The sequence below is a fragment of the Onychostoma macrolepis genome, chromosome 12 (assembly GCF_012432095.1).
Source record: "Onychostoma macrolepis isolate SWU-2019 chromosome 12, ASM1243209v1, whole genome shotgun sequence".
Taxonomy (NCBI): Eukaryota; Metazoa; Chordata; class Actinopteri; order Cypriniformes; family Cyprinidae; genus Onychostoma; species Onychostoma macrolepis.
Window position 1 is genome coordinate 18,956,598 of NC_081166.1, and position 21,312 is coordinate 18,977,909.

Here is a 21,312-nt window from a genome sequence, read left to right on the forward strand (position 1 = left end):
ATTCTACGTTTTATAATTATTTGTTACTCTGTCTTACTGATTTTCAGTTTTGTATACCTATTTAAAATTTGTAAGTTATTTGTTATTTTATATTAAGCATATAGCATGGTGTATTTTTATTCGTTTTGTTAATAAAAGTTATATGCTCTATGTTGTATTTTGTTGCTTGAATTGAATTCACTGCCGAATTTACTGCTAATTTAAAAGTGAAAGTAAAATGCGCACGGTGCTTTTACAAGCTATTTAAGCAAAGGAAAGTGGGAAAACTCAAACTAAAAACAAACAACTGCCTGATGCCAAATTGCCACAAATTTGAAAGTGAAAGTAAAATGTGCACGGAGCTTTTACAATTTATTTAAAACTGAATAAAAGCGAGGAAAAGAGGGAAAACTCAAATGTTTAATCGTTAGTCAGGGGCAGGCCTACTTAGCACAATTGAACCGATCCATTTTTTTAATAAAATGCTGACTTTATGTGCCACTACAAATCAAAAAAGCCTATTTCACATATTTTCACATTGTAGCCTATTTCATTGCAGTAGTTATGCATGAGTCAAATGTTTTTATTTTATTTCATTTTTTATGGGGGTGCTTTGGTTTTTCTGGAGCACCTGCTAGCCCCTCCCTAGCGCCGCCCATGGTAACAGCCAAGGAGCACAAAGCCATTAACTAACTCACCATTGCCATGTTGATAAAAGAGAAGATTAGTGTCATCTGTGGAGGAAAGAGACTGTTGTTGTACAGAGCAATGCAAGCACAGGACAGAACAATGACAGAACAAAAGTATTTAAATTTAAGGGCCGCATACACAATGCACAAGACAATGACAAACATTTCCAATCTAGCTGACCACAAAGACCTTAAAATTCATGCAAACTGATCCTTAATCATCACAAAAATGCTGCAGTTATGCGTGTGATGGGTTTAAAGTGTCAGTTGTTAAGTATCATGGAGACTTGTATTGGACACACTTACCTTCGGTCACAGGACTGGCAGGTCGAGCTGCAGGGGAAGGAGTCATCACTGACAGTGACGAATTAAAAGGGCTGATTGAACTGTCTGGTCCTCTCTGCGCATAATCGTCACATGTACCTTTTGCCTTAGACAAGCACATATCAACTCAAATTATGCTTTAATACAAGGACATGTAAGTAAAAAGCCAGAATTCACTTTGGCACTAACATTGCCCACGTAGCCACAGAATTTTGTTTTACAAGAGTTACTCAAAAAAAAAATCAGTAACAACCACATATACATATGATGGGTGGCACTAGAAAGTCAAAATTGCTGAATGACTTTAAAGAATAGTTAATCTGAAAATGAAAATGGTAATTTACCTGATGTCAATTCCAAAAGCTATACAGGTGCATCTCAATAAATTAGAATGTCGTGGAAAAGTTCATTTATTTCAGTAATTGAACTCAAATTGTGAAACTCGTGTATTAAATAAATTCAATGCACACAGACTGAAGTAGTTTAAGTCTTTGGTTCTTTTAATTGTGATGATTTTGGCTCACATTTAACAATAACCCACCAATTCACTATCTCAACAAATTAGAATATGGTGACATGCCAATCAGCTAATCAACTCAAAACACCTGCAAAGGTTTCCTGAGCCTTCAAAATGGTCACTCAGTTTGGTTCACTAGGTTACACAACCATGAAGAAGACTGCTGATCTGACAGTTGTCTAGAAGACAATCATTGACACCCTTCACAAGGAGGGTAAGCCACAAACATTCATTGCCAAAGAAGCTGGCTGTTCACAGAGTGCTGTATCCAAGCATGTTAACAGAAAGTTGAGTGGAAGGAAAAAGTGTGGAAGAAAAAGATGCACAACCAACCGAGAGAACCGCAGAATTTGGGTGAACTTCACAAGGAATGGACTGAGGCTGGAGTCAAGGTATTAAGAGCCACCACACACAGACGTGTCAAGAAATTTGGCTACAGTTGTCGTATTCCTCTTGTTAAGCCACTCCTGAACCACAGACAACGTCAGAGGCGTCTTACCTGGGCTAAGGAGAAGAAGAACTGGACTGTTGTCCAGTGGTCCAAAGTCCTCTTTTCAGATAAGAGCACGTTTTGTATTTCATTTGAAACCAAGGTCCTAGAGTCTGGAAGAAGGGTGTAGAAGCTCATAGCCCAAGTTGCTTGAAGTCCAGTGTTAAGTTTCCACAGTCTGTGATGATTTGGGGTGCAATGCCATCTGCTGGTGTTGGTCCATTGTGTTTTTTGAAAATCAAAGTCACTGCACCAAGAAATTTTGGAGCACTTCATGCTTCCCTCTGCTGACCAGCTTTTTGAAGATGCTGATTTCATTTTCCAGCAGGATTTGGCACCTGCCCACACTGCCAAAAGCACCAAAAGTTGGTTAAAGATGTTGGTGTGCTTAACTGGCCAGCAAACTCACCAGACCTGAACCAAGAGGAAAATGAGAAGCAAGTGACCAAAAAAATGCAGATGAGCTGAAGGCCACTGTCAAAGAAACCTGGGCTTCCATATCACCTCAGCATTGCCACAAACTGAACACCTCCAATGCCACACCGAATTGAGGCAGTAATTAAAGCAAAAGGACCCCTGCTAAGTATTGAGTACATATACAGTAAATTAACATACTTTCCAGAAGGCCAACAATTCACTAAAAATGTTTTTTTTTTTTTTTTTAATGGTCTTATGAAGTATTCTAATTTATTGAGAAATTGGTGGCTTTTTGTTAAATGTGAGCCTAAATCATCACAATTAAAAGAACCAAAGACTTAAACTACTTCAGTCTGTGTGCATTGAATTTATTTAATACACGAGTTTCACAATTTGAGTTGAATTATTGAAATAAATGAACTTTTCCACAACATTCTAATTTATTGAGATGCACCTGTATAACTTTCTTCTGTGGAAAGCAAAGATTCTTTGAAGATATTTTGAAAAATCCAAACTGTTATTTTAAGATTATTTATATACTATTATAGTTTATATCAATATTTGATATAGCATTATTGTTATTTCAGTTTCATTAAGTACTTCAAATTATTTTATTTCAGTTAGTTGCCAAGGCATCATTTCTAACTTTAATTCAAGTTTTTCAACTTAAAGTATTCTATCTAATAATTTTATTTTATTTCATCTTAATTTTAATTAATGAAATCTATACTATTTTTAGTTAACAATGAAGTAAGATTGGTGCCTTGCTCAACAACACTAACCCAAGTCAACATTGTACCCAACTCTGTCTATCTATCTACACAGAAGAAAGTTCTGAAACATTATGAGAGTAAATGATGACAGAAATATACACATAGTAGGTAGTCAACCAAAATGTCCATTAAACCTACACATTTAGGCCTATAAAATCTGGGGACAGTTATTAACTATTGCATAGAGGTGGGTAGTAACAAGTTACATTTACTTTGTTACATTTACTTGAGGAAATTATTTGGGTAACTAATACTTTTAGAGTATATTTAAAAATGGGTACTTTTACTCAAGTATATTTTTAGTGAAAAAACAGTACTTTTACTTCGTTACTGTGGGCAACGCTCCTCTTGTTACTTTATCTTAATGCAATACAAGTTAAAAATCCTTCAATTTATTTCAAACGCGCCGTCTACTTTTCTCTGGGCAATGAGCGATGCCCGTTCGCGAATGATTCATTCTTTTGAGTCGATTCTGTTTGAAGGTTTGATCGAACCAGTTGGCAAACCAGTGAATTGGTTCGTGAATGAATTTGAACGATTCATTCAGTTACTTGCCGCTCGAGTGCGGTAAAGTTAGTTTTAGGTTTGATATTCGCTGGATATTCACCTAGGTTGCTTTAGGGACCGTCTGCAAATTTACCTCTCAGTAAAAATGAAGTCCAATAATTTATACAAATTATGTTTACAAAGCCATAGTAAATTACTTGTGGGAAAACTGACTGAAAATGTTTAGCCAATATGTCGCCTTCGACAATACTAATGTATGTACAGTACACAAATATTTTTAGGGAAAAAAAATACATAAATTCATCAAAATTGTGTTTTTCATTTTCCAAAGGTTATAGTACATTTGTAGTTACAAGACTGACTTACTACAGGTGTAATTTTGCCAACATCACCCTTACTGTACATACAGTACATAATTATTCTTGAAAAAAAATACTGTAATTCACCAAAAGGGTTTTTTTCATGTTCCAAAGCCTGTAGTATATTCCTAGTGGCCAGACTGTCTTAGTACAGGTGAAATTTTGCCAACATCACCCTTACTGTACATACAGTACATAATTATTCTTAGAAAATAATTGCTGTAATTCACCAAAAGGGGGGTTTTATGTTCCAAAGGCTGTAGTACGTTTGTAGTTACAAGACGGACTTATTACAGGTGTAATTTTGCCAACATCACCCTCACTGTACATACAGTACATAATTATTCTTGAAAAAAATACTGTAATTCACCAAAAGGGTTTTTTTCATGTTCCATAGGCTGTAGTATATTCCTAGTGGCCAGACTGTCTTACTACAGGTGAAATTTTGCCAATATCATCCTTACTGTACGTACAGTACACACTTATTTTCTTGAAAAAATTACTGTAATTCACCAAAAGGGTTTTTTCATTATCCAAAGGTAGTAGTATGTTTGTAGTTACAAGACTGACTTACTACATGTGAAATTTTGCCAATATGTTCCTTACTGTATATACAATACATAATTAATCTTGGGGGAAAAAAATACTGTAATTCACCAAAAGTTTTTTTTTTTTTTTTTATATTACAAAGATTGTAGTACATTCCTAGTGGCCAGACTGATGTACTACAGCTGAAAGTTTGCCAATATCTCCATTACTGTATGTACAGTACACAACCATTTTCTTTAAATCACTGTAATGCAACAAAGTGTTTTTTTTTTTATGTTCCAAAGGCTGTAGTATGTTTGTAGTTACAAGACTGACGTACTACAGGTGGGATTTTGCCAATATATTCCTTATTGTATGTACAGTACACAAATATTTTTAGAAAACAATTACTTTAATTCACCAAAAGGGTTTTTTCATGTTCCAAATGTTGTAGTACGTTTGTAGTTACAAGACTGACTTACTACAGGTGAAATTTTGCCAATATCGTCCTTACTGTACATACAGTACGTAATTATTCTCACAAAACAATTACTTTAATCCACCAAAAGGGTTTCTTTATCTTACAAAGGTTGTAGTACATTCCTAGTGGCCAGACTGACTTACTACAGGTGAAAGTTTGCCAATATCACCATTACTGTACATACAGTACATAATTAATCTTAGAAAACAATTACTGTAATTCACCAAAAGATTTTTTTTTTTTTATGTTCCAAAGGTTATAGTACATTCCTAGTGTCCAGGCTGACTTACTACAGGTGAAAATTTGCCAATATCACCCTTACTGTACATACAGTATATACTTATTGTTAGGAAACAATTACTGTAATTCACCAAAAGGGTTTTTTCATGTTCCAAAGGCTGTAGAACATTTGCAGTTACAAGACTGACTTACTGCAGATGAAATTTTGCCAATGTTCCCTTTACTGTATGTACAGTACACACATATTTTTAAAAATCAATTACTGTAAATCACCAAAAGGGTTTTTTCATGTTCCAAAGGTTGTAGTACATTTGTAGTTACAAGACTGACTTACTACACATGAAGTTTTGCCAATATCTTCTTTACTGTACATACAGTAAATAATTATTCTTAGAAAACAATTACTGTAATTCACCAAAATGTTTTTTTTTTTTTTTATGTTCCAAAGGTTGTAGTACATTCCTAGTGGCCAGACTTACTTACTACAGGTGAAATTTTGCCAGTATCTATTATTGTATGTATAGTAAACAACTATTTTCTTTAAATATATAATTCACCAAAAGGGTTTTTCATGTTCCAAAGGCTGTAGTACGTTTGTAGTTAAAAGACGGACTTATTACAGGTGTAATTTTGCCAACATCACCCTCACTGTACATACAGTACATAATTATTCTTGAAAAAAATACTGTAATTCACCAAAAGGGTTTCTTTATGTTACAAAGGTTGTAGTACATTCCTAGTGGCCAGACTGACTTACTACAGGTGAAAGTTTGCCAATATCACCCTTACTGTACATACAGTATATAATTATTGTTAGAAAACAATTATTGTAATTCACCAAAAGGGTTTTTTCATGTTCCAAAGGCTGTAGAATGTTTGTAGTTACAAGACTGACTTACTACAGGTGAAATTTTGCCAATATCCTCTTTACTTTATGTACAGTACACACACACACACACACACACACACACATATATATATATATATATATATATTTATTTATTTTTATTTATTTATTTATTTTTTAAACTACTATAATTCACCAAAAGGTTTTTTTTTTCATGTTCCAAAGGTTGTAGTACATTTGTAGTTACAAGACTGACTTACTACAGGTGAAATTTTGCAAATATCTTCCTTACTGTACATACAGTACATAATTATTCTTAGAAAACAATTACTGTAATTCACCAAAAGGTTTTTTTTTATGTTCCAAAGGTTGTAGTACATTCCTAGTGACCAGACTGACTTACTACAGGTGTAATTTTGCCAATATCGTACTTACTGTACATACAGTACATAACTGTTCTCAGAAAACAATTACTGTAATTCACCAAAAGGGTTTTTTTTATGTTCCAAAGGTTGTAGTATGTTTGTAGTTACAAGCTTGACTTACTACAGGTGACATTTTGCCAATATATTCCTTACTGTACATACAGTACATAATTATTCTTAGAAAATAATTACTGTAATTCACCAAAAAGGTTTTTCTTTTATGTTCCAATAGTTGTAGTACGTTTGTAGTCACAAGTCTGACTTACTACAGGTGCAATTTTGCCAATATCTCCCTTACTGTATGTACAGTACACACATTTTTTTTTAGAAAACAATCACTTTAATTCACCAAAAGTTTTTTTTTTTTCATGTTCCAAATGTTGTAGTACATTTGTAGTTACAAGACTGACTTACTACAGGTGAAATTTTGCCAATATCTTCCTTACTGTACATACAGTACATAATTATTCTTAGAAAATAATTACTGTAATTCACCAAAATCTAATAGTGGCACGCAAAAGCGAATGTCCGGCGAATATCGAACCTAAAACTAACTTTACCGCGCTTGCCGCTCGTGCTGAGTCGTCTGAAACGGTTCTCACTCAGAGTTGTAACATCAAGAGCATTGAAGACGTGGCTTTGGATCAACAGTCAGTTGAAAGCAAATCTGCAAAGGCTATGGTTTGCTAGCTATGAAGATCTTTATTAGACGAACACCGCGTGTGCTGTCGGTTCCACAGGTAATACATTTGATTACAGTACACGATACCACTGTGACATTACCAGTTTGTTGTACATGTACCTTACGCATTAAATATAATGTATCATTTATTCATTAAATAAGCTGTCACAGAGTATGAAATGAACACCTGCCAAACCCGCGTTAGTTACAGGAGGAATGCCTTGCCTAGACACAATTAATATTGATATTTTCACAATATTTATGCTTGCAGAAATAAAGGCTACATTTGTTTACATTTTGCAGAACAGATGGAAAAAGATCCGTCAATATGTGCATTTGTATCGTTATGTTCAGATGTTCTGTAGCGGTCATGTGAGGAGTTTTCAACGTTTTCAAACGAGCAGCAGGTGCAGTGGATCTCCAATGATGAGTTGACTGATTTAAGGATCTCTGTCCTATAGTGTGGGGTGCCCTGTTTGAGCTTGACTTCTCTCCAGCACCAGACTTTGAGTCTTCTTTAATTGTTTTCTTTTCTCTTCACCTTTTGGGGTTTATTTTTATTATAATTTACTTTAATAAATGTTTATTTTGAGTTAACCGATTTTGTGCGTGGCCCCCCCATTATTGTTACGCTGCCTTGAGCCTGGTAGTTTGTAACTATATATATATATACATGTGTGTGTGTGTGTGTGTGTGTGTGTGTGTATTATGGCATGCCGTTCAGGAAATTATGGTATTTATAATATGAAGATTGAATATATTGAATGAAAGTATAAATATATGGAATGAAACTTGAATATATTGAATGGAAGATTGAATATATTGAATGAAACTTGAATATATTCAATGAAAGTATAAATATATTGAATGAAACTTGAATATAGTGAATGAAAGTATAAATATATGAATGAAACTTGAATATATGGAATGAAACTTGAATATATTGAATGAAAGTATAAATATATGGAATGAAACTTGAATATATTGAATGGAAGTTTGAATATATGGAATGAAAGTCTGAATATATAGAATGAAATTTGCAGTGTATGGAATTAAAATGCAAATTTGACAGTATTTAATGAATAATAATATACTGTAGCTAGTTATATCCTTGTTATCAGAGCGATAGTTTTCTGAATTGAATGACTTCTTCAAAATTAATTTCTTCAAATTTTCCAATACTTTGTTGAACTAAAAATTTTGACAACAGCTGATCATATTCCAAACAAACAATACAAACAGTTTGGAGTGTACATCCCATCATCTTGATATCCCATCATCTCAGACATTTCTCACACAGTGTTAATTCTGACAGCATTTTGATTTAGTTTTTGTCACGGCCCTGCTGGTGTGCCCCGGTTGGCCACCAGATGTCACTGTGTGTGTCAGCACATGGCTTATTGTTTGTTGTTTGTGCCATGTGCTCTCCTGTCTATTGTCTGACCCCGCCCTCCTTGTTATCTCATTATTGTTTCAGTTCCTTCACCTGTGTCCTCCTCGTTTGGCTCCCCATATAGTCTCCTGGTGTCTGCAGTCCTGTGCTGTGTCGTTGTTTTATGTCAGATGTTTCATGTCGTGTGTGGGTTCGTTTACATGTGCTGTGGTCTCTGCCTGCCTGCCTGCCTGCCTGCCTGCCTGTTTTTCCCCTTCGGGGTGGTTTTTGTTCTCTTTTTATTATTAAAAGACCCACTTTCTCCTGCACTTGAGTCCTCGCCTCATCTCTCGACCATCCCGTGACAGAACGACACAGCCCGGACTGCAGACACCAGGAGACTATATGGGGAGCCAAACGAGGAGGACACAGGTGAAGGAACTGAAACAATAATGAGATAACAAGGAGGGCGGGGTCAGACAATAGACAGGAGAGCACATGGCACAAACAACAAACAATAAGCCATGTGCTGACACACACAGTGACATCTGGTGGCCAACCGGGGCACACCAGCAGGGCCGTGACAGTTTTAGTCTTTTGACTAAAATGCCATAGTTTTAGTCATATTTTAGTCATTTTAATTGTTTTAGTTTTAGTCTAGTTTTAGTCGACTAAAAATACAGTAGATTTGTTCGACTAAAATCTACTGAGTTTGGTTAAACTGTAATGCATTAAGCATTTAAGTATCACACAACTGTTACTTGAATACATGACTAAACTGACAGTTTGACATAATTGTGTGTGTTTTTGGACAATTCAAGTGCAAAAAGACAAAATTGAGCTAAATTCTGTGCTCATCAGGGCCTAACGCATACTTTTTATGGCTTTAGTTAACTATAATAATCCTGATAGTAAAATCTATTTATTGAATAATATGTCAAATAATGTCCATAGTCTTTCCTTCCTGTGACTGGAATCCCTGAAACAAGACCGAAATACACCGGAATTCTTATTTGCAGGCTGTTCATTCAAGTTCATGAGGGAGATAAAATATGCATTCTTACAACTGTCTAAAACACATTACCATATAAACATTGTAAAGTAAACATCACTATAATTAATCAGCATTAGTTCATAAGCAGTTGCCTTTCATAAATGTGTCCTATTCATTTATTGCAAACTGCTCTAAATCAGTTTGATGCACTGTTGTTCGGGCCTGTAGAACATGCAACAGCGCAGAGTTTTCCCGCGGTTAGATCAGAACGTTACAATTCATATGTGCACATCTATGACACGGGACGTCAGTTCTGACTGGGAATTTTTTTCTCATTTTTATTTGTCGACAAAAATAGCATCGATGCAGATTACTACAGAACTACACAAATGTACTGTTCACACAAGTGTTCCTTTTTTTTTTTTTTTTTACCTGTAAGATACCATTCACTTGTTTCAAAATACATACTCTTTAATGTCAATCATCCACCTAATTCAAGTTTAATCCCATATATTCAAACTTTTATTCTATATATTCAGATTTTCATTTCCTATATTCAAATTTCATTCCATATATTCAAACTTTCATTCAATATATTAAAGTTTCATTACATGTATTCATACTTTCATTCAATATATTCAAGTTTCATTCCATTCCATATAGTCAAATTTTCCTGAATGGCATGCCATAATATGTATATATATATATATATATATGTATATATACATTTTATCTATATATCTAAATAAAAACAGACTATATTCAGTATATGATCCAAAGTAATTAGTAACTAACTACTTGAGTAGTTTTTTTATCCGATACTTTGTTTACTCTTACTCAAGTAACTATTCAGATTATTACTTTTACTTTTACTTGAGTAAATATTTCTTCAAGTACTTTTACTTTTACTTGAGTACAGTTTTTGGGTACTCTACCCACCTCTGCTATTGCAGGTTTTCTTGTAGAGTCTTGTGTTTGCATTGCCTGTGTGATTTGCTGTAAAATGAGTACAAAATCTTATTTGAAGCCAAAATGTAATTTATGTGATTCATATGCAGAATGAGTTTTGGTGTGTGGGTGGTTGGGACAATCCGTCCAAAACGCAACCTAAGAATTTTGTCATTAATTAAATAGGTGTTGTTTATCTATTTACATGTTAGTCTTTTGTGAAAATGACCTCAGCTCAACTCAGAATATGGACATGATACATTTCTCTGAATTAACAACCCCTGATTCATAACATTAATTTCCAAATGTAGAAATAGGGTGCACTTTAAAGTGAAAGTGACGTGACATGTGGCCAAGTATGGTTACCCATACTCGGAATTTGTGCTCTGCATTTAAATGAAAGTTTATATTCACAATAAGCTATAGAATATGTGAAAGACTGAATCTATAGGACTAATAGCAACAGTAAAGAATAATATGTGATTGTGCTTTGGATCATAATTCAGAACAACTTTAAAAATTAATTGCAGCTGTTAGATTTTTTTTCTTTTTTTATTCACTTTGGTACTATTTTCACAAACAACTGTTACATTTTCAAAACTCTTAGAATGAATGAACATAAGATTATTGGGTCCCACTTTATATTAGGTGGCCTTAGTAGTCATTATGGAGTACATTGTGACAAAAATGATTTATTACCCTTGATTTATGGCTTTTCCCCTCCCACACACGGCCCACCCACATAGCTACCACCCAGGTTGTGTTGACCCCTTCACCCGTTAATGAGATCCAGATGTGAGGATCGGAATGCGTGAAATTCCGACGTCATCCGGGGGTGAGATATGTTGTTTGTACAAGTGTTTGCACGATGGTAAAACCATAAATGAGCTGTCGGGTAATGTTTTTGAAGATTTTATGCTCACCCGGGGGGTTTGCCCATCTGTGGACCACGTGGCAGTGGTATCCGGTTGCATTCCGAGGCCTAGTGTATTATGGAATCTCTCATTGGATTTAAGGACAATAAATTCAGTGTATCGTGGTTTAATGCCTTTGTCTAACACTTTAGATGCATCAGAATGTGGATTTTTCACCATCCAACATGAAATTAAAGAGGTGTATCAGCCGAGCTAGTTTCAACTTACCATTTTCTTAGGTTATTATTTTTACTCACATAGATATAGAACAGATATAGAATAAACCTTATCCATGCTTTTCCCCTACAGACCCAACAAGGTCTATGGGGGCACAGCTGTAAATTCCTAGAGACCTACAGTTACCCAGAAAATGTTCATCATTTAAGAAAATCATATCGCATACAAAATACAGAAAACCTCCTCTCGATCTACTGTGACTGTCATTTTACTTAGGGTTAGTGTTACGGATGACGCCGTTCACATTTTGTTTGCTGGACTGTATATGTCATTACAATGACTGTAGGTGAGGCCTTCTCTCTCTAAGAGCAGTCAGCATTCAGTGTTTATAGAAATAAATGAAATTAAGAAAATTTCGACTTGAGAGCGTTTGACTAGGTCGGTATTACTTTTTAGGACAATTAACCATCTCCATATCCGTAGAATGATAAGTCTTTCTGATTTACACATACAACTGAAACATCTCTCACCATCAAGCTCAAAGCCGCACATTCAGTAAAGTCAGAGGTTTTACACGCTCTTGAAAAGGTTACGGACATAAAATATGAAGGAATTTTGTGAGAACACAAACCCTATGTATCTCAAGAGACCAAACCACTAAGAAAATTGCCATGTGAATACAGACAATTCCACTCGTGGGGATTTGTGTATATATTTTGTAAACGTTGAATTATACATGACTTTTTTCTTTACGTCACTAGATTTAGACCTCTTGTTCAAGATAGCTGATGACGATATTCACATTTTATTTGTCATACCAACGACTCGTTTCTTTCAAAGTTTCCGTTTGCTATTAAATATTAGGCCTATGCGTACTACCCTTCGGTCATAAGCATCTGCCTCTTGCTAAAATTTTTCTGGTTTGTCCACTTTGGCAGATTTGGTAGAGGGGACTATGTCGACTTGTTATAATGTGACCGCAATTAAGAACCATAACATTAAACTACATGCCCGTGAAAAGGTCATAGACGTAGTCTTTTATACAGGAAATATGTTTGCACAACACAAATATGTATCAGTATAACAAATACCTAATACTGAAATACTCTCTTCTAAATATATTTAATGTTTTTAGTTTTAGTGTTGATTTTGACGGCCTACCCCAATAGTTTATACTACTCTATACTTTTTTCATTGTTTTTGTACAGTTTTTAGATGAAGACCATCCTCAGAGTTTGGTCAATCATGCAGCTACTGAAAACGAGAACAAATGCAGTATACGATAATTAAAGGAAAGTCAAGAGAGTGTTTAAACTGAGATTGTGGTGTACAGATTACTGGTCTGTCTACAAAGAGGCCACACGACACAAGGCCTCAATCTTACTATTTCACTGTTACATGTACATCTATTTCATTTAGAGCGCATACAGTTACGCATTACAATTTGAAGATGGTGTGGAAACAATATTTTCTTTGTACGCGTCTCTAAACGTGACTTTAATAAATCACTGTTGTTTTAAGCGAAAGCGATGATTCAGTCTTTGTGTTTTAGGCGTCCGCCTTTTAGTTTTGTTCCAGGAAACAGGTACAACTGTAATTGAGCGTTGTCATGTCTGTCTGCTCTTCTTTAAGAAAACATGCGATCAGCAGTTTTTAACACGTCTTAATTCTCTTAATTTTTCACAATTGCAAATGTTTGTTTAGCTTAAATATTAGTTTTTTAGTCAGTTACAAAAGTGGCGGGCATGATACTTATATGTATTTTTTAAATAATTATGACAATGTTACAGGTTTCCGTTACTTGGGTCGAACCCTTGACAGAGTGTTACTCAATCAGTCCTCTGTGTTATCTTTTAATAAAATATTCCATTGCATGTCACTAAGACAAATTCTGTAACAGCGTTCATAAATGTATATAAATGTGCAAATATTTATAGAGACAATAAGACAACAACATCTAACATCACAAACACAAATGCTTGTTCTAACTCTTTCACACACTAGACTGGTCCCTGGTAAGTACCCCTAAAACTGAGAGATACCTTGACTTTATCCGTGTGTTTAACGGCGCTAGGCCTCGTCACACCGTTGTGAGATATAAATCGCAAAGTTTTTCATAGGGCGACGCTTTGAAACCAGAACAATTCCATGACTTTGCGCATTCTTTCTATTTGAATTTGTTTACCGCTCTTGTTGTATTTTCCCATCTGATGGTAAGTGTTAGGCCTTACGGTTTGCGCCCTATTTTTTTCTGTCTCTTTGTTCATATACGTCAATATTTCTGCAAATTTGCTTGATTTAATAAAATATCGCATTAATCCGTTCTCTTCACCTCGAGACATTTACATTATATTATTAATACTATCCTAGTTTAGATATCAGATACCAGACCTATTTCTGTATTCCGGCCATTTCTTTTTTAGAAAATGTATAAATACCACAATCAGAGGTTTTCACGAACTATTATTATTATAAATGATCTAATAATTTAAGAGATCATATCATGCATTAAAGCGCACATTTTATGACCATAGAAGCCTCTGTTAAACATAATTTTTTCAACGATAGACGAACTGATTCAGTCAAGTTAAAGGTGCTGTGTGTAGGATTTTGACTCTACTAAAGCATAAAAATACCATAATATGTTTGCAGATATTTAAGAAACATGCTAAGTTAACATACTTGTTTATCTGAAAAACAATGCTACAGTCAGTTATTCTCCTTTGAAAATGTGCATTCCGGCCCGGAATATCTGTTTGTGTTATGGTTTGTGAAACCCGCCCACTGTGAGTTTACCCAATTGAATTTCGGCACCTCGGGTTGCCAGTTGGCGGAAAACACAGCGCATTTAATTTCATTCATCGGTATGTGCGCTCGTTCCTGTTGGTGTTGTTAATCTGGCAACCTGCGTGTGCGTCAAGTCTGAGGAGGAGGGGCCTGGTGAAAAAAACCGTCTCCAATATTTTGAATTTGGACTGCAATACCTAGTTCAACCGCTGGGTGTCAATCCTACATACAGCACCTTTAAATGATCAGTCTGCATAGCCACGATACGTTACTCGAAACAATTTGCCAACGTCTTAACAAAAATCCTAAAATATCTTAATATAAGAACTATTTCTCTTTGACCAAAACACAAATCCGCAGCCACACCTCCTTTGGCAACGCCCCCATCTCAACAACCAACCAACAGCAGACACGTGGAAACAAGACCTCAACAATTAATTTCGCCTGAATGTACAAAAGATCCGTCACTACGGCTACACTACATCCCCTGCGAGCAAAGAGCTGCTGTTCTGGATAAATTATTGCATACTTTCCTAGGTCTGGTAAGAATACCGACAAGGCACGGACGACGGAACTACCGCAGCCTCTTGTTGATCAAAACATTATCTAAATGGACCGACAGAATCAGCTTCAACAATCCAATACGTCTGAGCCTGAATCACTCTGCAATTTTTCAATTAATATCGCTTTGGCGGATCTGAACCATAAACCGGAAATTGAAACTGAAATTCCGCAGGACCGTCATGGATTAAAACAGTCGATCCGCATTCTAGGAAACGGCGACAACGCTCTATATCGATTAGGAGACAAAGTTTATCTCTTGGAAAGAATCGAGTTCTGAAAAGGATGTCTGATGCCGCGCAAAAGTCGATGGAGCTCGACTCTGGCGCCGCTGTGGATGAGCAACTGGAGTGCAGCTGCCCCGTGGGAAAAACGTGTCCTGTAAAAGGCATTATAGACTATGTTTAAACTACATTACAGAGGACAAATGATCAAACTGATGACCACGGTCATCAAGCATGCGTGCGATCCGAATCATGATTCTACGGGGGATACCAAGCGTGTGAAAAATCTCAAGAACGAAATGGCCGTTGTAAGAAGCCTGAAAAATAACCCATGGCCCGATTTGACAAGCGTGTTTAATACCGGCAGAAGCCCAGTCTCTTTAATCGCCAGAAAAATTCTGGATGTTATGTGTGACGATGAGATGGACATTAACGAGGTTCTCTGTCTGTGTACTTATTTAACAGATTTATGTGTGGCGCTGGTCTCAAAAAATTATGAATCCATGACCTGTGAAATTGTCGGATCGTTGGTTGATTTTCTATTACAGCAAAACATGTTGGTTTGCAGAGATTTTCTTTTCTGGCTAGACCGCCTGTAATGTCATCGCTATTGTTTGTTTGTAACGGCATTTTGAATTCACTACTTCAATGTATATTCAACAATAAACCGTTAAAAAAAAAATTTATACGCCTTTTTCTGAAGTTACTTACTAATGAGCAATTTACAAATATATTTGTAAATTAATTTTCTAAAAAAGAAATCGGCCGGAATACGGAAATAGGTCTGGTATCTGATATCTAAACTAGGATAGTATTAATAATATAATGTAAATGTCTCGAGGTGAAGAGAACGGATTAATGCGATATTTCATTAAATCAAGCAAATTCGCAGAAATATTGACGTATATGAACAAAGAGACAGAAAAACACTAGGGCGCAAAGCGTAAGGCCTAACACTTACCATCAGATGGGAAAATACAACAAGAGCGGTAAACAAATTCAAATAGAAAAAATGCGCAAAGTCATGGAATTGTTCTGGTTTCAAAGCGTCGCCCTATGAAAAACTTTGCGATTTATATCTCACAACAGTGTGACGAGGCCTAGCGCCGTTAAACACACGGATAAAGTCAAGATACCTCTCAGTTTTAGGGGTACTTACCAGGGACCAGTCTGGTGTGTGAAAGAGTTAGAACAAGCATTTGTGTTTGTGATGTTAGACCGTATTGTTCTTATTGTCTCTATAAATATTTGCCATTGTCTCTATAAATAGTTGTCATAATTATTTAAAAAATACATATAAGTATCATGCCCGCCACTTTTGTAACTGACTAAAAAACTAATATTTAAGCTAAACAAACATTTGCAATTGTGAAAAATTAAGAGAATTAAGACGTGTTAAAAACTGCTGATCGCATGTTTTCTTAAAGAAGAGCAGACAGACATGACAACGCTCAATTACAGTTGTACCTGTTTCCTGGAACAAAACTAAAAGGCGGACGCCTAAAACACAAAGACTGAATCATCGCTTTCGCTTAAAACAACAGTGATTTATTAAAGTCATGTTTAGAGACGCGTACAAAGAAAATATTGTTTCCACACCATCTTCAAATTGTAATGCGTAACTGTATGCGCTCTAAATGAAATAGATGTACATGTAACAGTGAAATAGTAAGATTGAGGCCTTGTGTCGTGTGGCCTCTTTGTAGACAGACCAATAATCTGTACACCACAATCTCAGTTTAAACACTCTCTTGACTTTCCTTTAATTATCGTATACTGCATTTGTTCTCGTTTTCAGTAGCTGCATGATTGACCAAACTCTGAGGATGGTCTTCATCTAAAAACTGTACAAAAACAATGAAAAAAGTATAGAGTAGTATAAACTATTGGGGTAGGCCGTCAAAATCAACACAAAAACTAAACACATTAAATATATTTAGAAGAGAGTATTTCAGTATTAGGTATTTGTTATACTGATACATATTTGTGTTGTGCAAACATATTTCCTGTATAAAAGACTACGTCTATGACCTTTTCACGGGCATGTAGTTTAATGTTATGGTTCTTAATTGCGGTCACATTATAACAAGTCGACATAGTCCCCTCTACCAAATCTGCCAAAGTGGACAAACCAGAAAAATTTTAGCAAGAGGCAGATGCTTATGCTTATGACCGAAGGGTAGTACGCATAGGCCTAATATTTAATAGCAAACGGAAACTTTGAAAAAACGAGTCGTTGGTATGACAAATAAAATGTGAATATCGTCATCAGCTATCTTGAACAAGAGGTCTAAATCTAGTGACGTAAAGAAAAAAGTCATTTATAATTCAACATTTACAAAATATATACACAAATCCCCACGAGTGGAATTGTCTGTATTATGTCTGTAACCTTTTCAAGAGCGTGTAAAACCTCTGACTTTACTGAATGTGCGGCTTTGAGCTTGATGGTGAGAGACGTTTCAATTGTATGTGAAGAAGCAAAAGAGCAGCAGAAGAGAACAGCAGTTTGTAAGTGTTTTGTCTTGTTTTCTCATTAGATTTCAGCCAGTTGTTGTTGCTAGGAAACTTTGTTTTGCATATACTGTGTTTTACCGTGGTAAAGTGAAGTCGCGTTTGTTGTCGTGGGTATCGCGGGAATTTCCCAGTTTCGCTTGGCTAAGTAGTAAGGTGTGGTCAGCTGACTTCTATAAGGAATAATTTAGGCAAGTATAAAATTAGATTGTATACCGCGGCAGCGGTCGCGGCAGCCCTCGTGTGAAGAACGACGAGTGTAAAGACAATCGACTCTACCATGCGCGACTCCACCAAGCAAGAACACCGAAAAGGCACTTGAGTATTACTTTCTCCCCTTGCTTTACTTTTATACTAATTGTTCTCACTTATTCATTCAGTCAATTGTACACACTATGTGCTTTCAAATCGCCACTATTACTACTAACACTCGGAAGGCACGCACTGTATGTTGGAAACAGGCCAATCCTACTAACCTACGGCCTGTCCCTCGGTCTTCTACTACTTTACTCTATTCAAATTGGTCTCTGGAACTGCCAGTCTGCTGTAAACAAAGCAGACTTCATTCCTTCTATTGCTACTCATTCTGGTCTCAACCTCATGGCCCTAACTGAGACTTGGATCAAACCTGAGGACACTGCCACTCCTGCAGCACTCTCCACTAACTTCACTTTTTCCCCACACCCTCGCACACTTGGGAGGGTGGAGGTCTGAGCCTCCTTATTTCAAATAAATGGAAATTTGAGCTTCTACCATCTCTTACAGGCAACAGCTCATTTGAATCTCATGCAATTACTATTACCTACCTTGTTAAAATCCACTTTGTAGTTGTGTATCGTTCCCCCAGGTCAACTGGGTAACTTCTTGGAGGAGCTGGATGTATTACTGTCCAACTTTCCTGAGGATGGTACTCCTCTGGTACTGCTTGGTGACTTCAACATCCACCTAGAAAAACCCCAGGCTGCTGACTTCAACACTCCTCACTTCATTTGACCTCAAGCGAGTGACTACTATGGCTACTCATAAATCAGGTAACCAATTGGATCTCATCTACACACGCTACTGCTCCACTGACAACACACTAGTTACTCCACTGCACACCTCAGACCACTTCCTCATCACTTCTAACCTCACACTAACTCCAGACACAGCACATACTCCCCCACAGGTCCCCTTTCGCCATAACCTACGCTCGCTCTCTCCCTCTTGCCTTTCCTCAATGGTTACATCTGCACTTCCTTCACCCTCTCAGTTTTCAGCACTGGACACAGACAGTGCTACTGACACTCTTTGCGCCACTCTAACATCTTGCTTAGACAACTTTTGCCCCCTTTCATCCAGACCAGCACGCTCTGCCCCCTGGCTGTCTAATGTTCTCCGTGAACATCGCGCTAAACTAAGGGCTACAGAGAGGAAATGGCACAAATCAAAAAACTCTGCTGACCTTAGTGCGTATCAGTCACTCCTCTCTTCCTTCTCTGCAAACGTCTCCTTGGCTAAATCGACATACTACCTGTGCCGTCCTCGATATGTTTACTTAATATCCTGACGGCCAGCTAAACTTTTTCCCCACACCAAGACTCTGAAGATTAATTCTTATTGGCGTTACAGAGAAAAGGTGAAACTGCAACATACAAAAAAAACACGGACAAATTAGCGTCACGTCAACTTAATCAACCTAAATTCCACATGAATAAAGGCTAATTTGCACAATTACAGTTGCATTTCGTATTTACTAATTTTAATACTAATATAAGAAAAGAAATACAGGTGAACAACATTCTGGTCATTAATAAACGATACACGTGAGCTAGCATACGCCTAGTCAAAGTACATTAGATCATCCCCAGATTATACTTTACAAACTTAAATTACTGTCAAAAATAATGAAGAATACCTCCAGATAATCTCACAAGATAAAGATATACATACCGACGATGCTAGGCCAGACAAGGAGACGACAGATAAGAAGAAATGAAAAGGATCTGACAGCCTTGAACAAACCGCTGAAAATGCGCATGAAGTGCGCGAGTGTTTACTTCCCAACTACGGGTCGCGTAATAGGACATTTGTAATCATGCGATCTTAAAGTGAACATGACCTAAATAGAAACACATTAGGATTCTGTAAAGCTGACTAAATGTAAAGCATGTTTATATTCTATAACTTTAAACTTAATGCTTAATTAAATTTTCTTACTCATAACAAAACACTACCACAACAAAAATCAACAACTGTTCTGACTCTCGCACACTTTTCAAAACTTTCTCTTCTCTTCTCTGTCCTCCTCCCCCTCCTCCTTCATCAACTCTTACAGCTGATGACTTTGCAATTTTCTTCACAAATAAAACAAGAACCATCAGTGACCAATTCCTCACACCACAAACTGATAACTTCATACTGACTAACACACACTCTCTCACCTCCTTCTCTCCTCTCCCGGAGACGGAAGTTTCAAAACTCATCCTTTCCAATCATCCCACTACTTGTCCGCTAGATCCTATCCCCACTCACCTCCTTCAGGCCATTTCTTCTTCGGTCATACCTGCGCTTACTCACATTATCAACACCTCTCTTCACACTGGTATATTTCCAACAGCATTTAAGCAGGCTCGGGTAACCCCACTGCTTAAAAAACCCTCTCTAAATCCAGCACTTTTAGAACACTACAGACCGGTATCCCTTCTTCCATTCATTGCAAAGACTCTTGAGCGAGTTGTGTTCAACTAACTCTCTTTGTTTCTTGCGCAGAACAATCTTCTGGACAACTACCAATCTGGTTTCAGAAGCAGCCACTCTACTGAGACTGCCCTACTCTCGGTTACAGAGGCCCTGAGACTGGCAAGAGTGGCTTCCAAATCCTCTGTACTCATCTTACTGGACCTGTCTGCTGCTTTTGACACAGTTAACCATCAGATCCTCCTGTCCACTCTCAGAAGGATGGGCATCTCCGGAACCGCGCTCCTGTGGTTCGAATCTTACCTCTCAGATAGGTCCTTCAGGGTGTCTTGGAGGGGTGAGGTTTCAAAGTCACAAATTCTTGCTACTGGGGTTCCTCAAGGCTCAGTGCTTGGGCCACTTCTCTTCTCCATCTACATGTCGTCATTAGGATCGGTCATTCAGAAGCATGGCTTTTCTTATCACTGCTATGCTGATGACACTCAACTCTACTTCTCATTCCAACCAGATGATCCGACGGTAGCTGCCCGCATTGCAGCCTGTCTGAGTGACATCTCTAAATGGATGAAAGACCATCACCTTCAGCTCAACCTTGCCAAGACAGAACTGCTCGTGGTCTCAGCCAATCCATCACTTCACCACAACTTCTCTATACAGCTGGATTCGTCAACCATAACTCCTTCCAGGACGGCCAGGAACCTTGGAGTTGTGATCGATGATCAGTTAAGCTTCACAGACCATATTGCTACAACGGCCCGTTCCTGCAGATTCGCCTTATACAACATTAGGAAGATTAGACCCTTCCTGTCCGAGCATGCCGCACAACTCCTCGTCCAAGCTCTTGTTCTCTCCAGACTGGACTATTGTAATGCTCTCTTGGCGGG

General features: G+C 37.0%; 1 protein-coding gene across 4 annotated transcripts in view; it reads right to left on the reverse strand.

The window, feature by feature from the left end:
* The window catches only part of plxdc1 (plexin domain containing 1), a 256,512-nt gene that overhangs the window by 18,999 nt on the left and 216,201 nt on the right, over positions 1-21,312 (reverse strand). For 3 of the 4 annotated variants that reach the window (XM_058793072.1, XM_058793070.1, XM_058793074.1), the window contains one exon: positions 975-1,098. In XM_058793072.1, coding sequence (XP_058649055.1) covers positions 975-1,098 — 124 coding nt within the window. The remainder of the gene's footprint in view (positions 1-974; positions 1,099-21,312) is intronic. The other variant, XM_058793071.1, reaches the window with a different exon arrangement.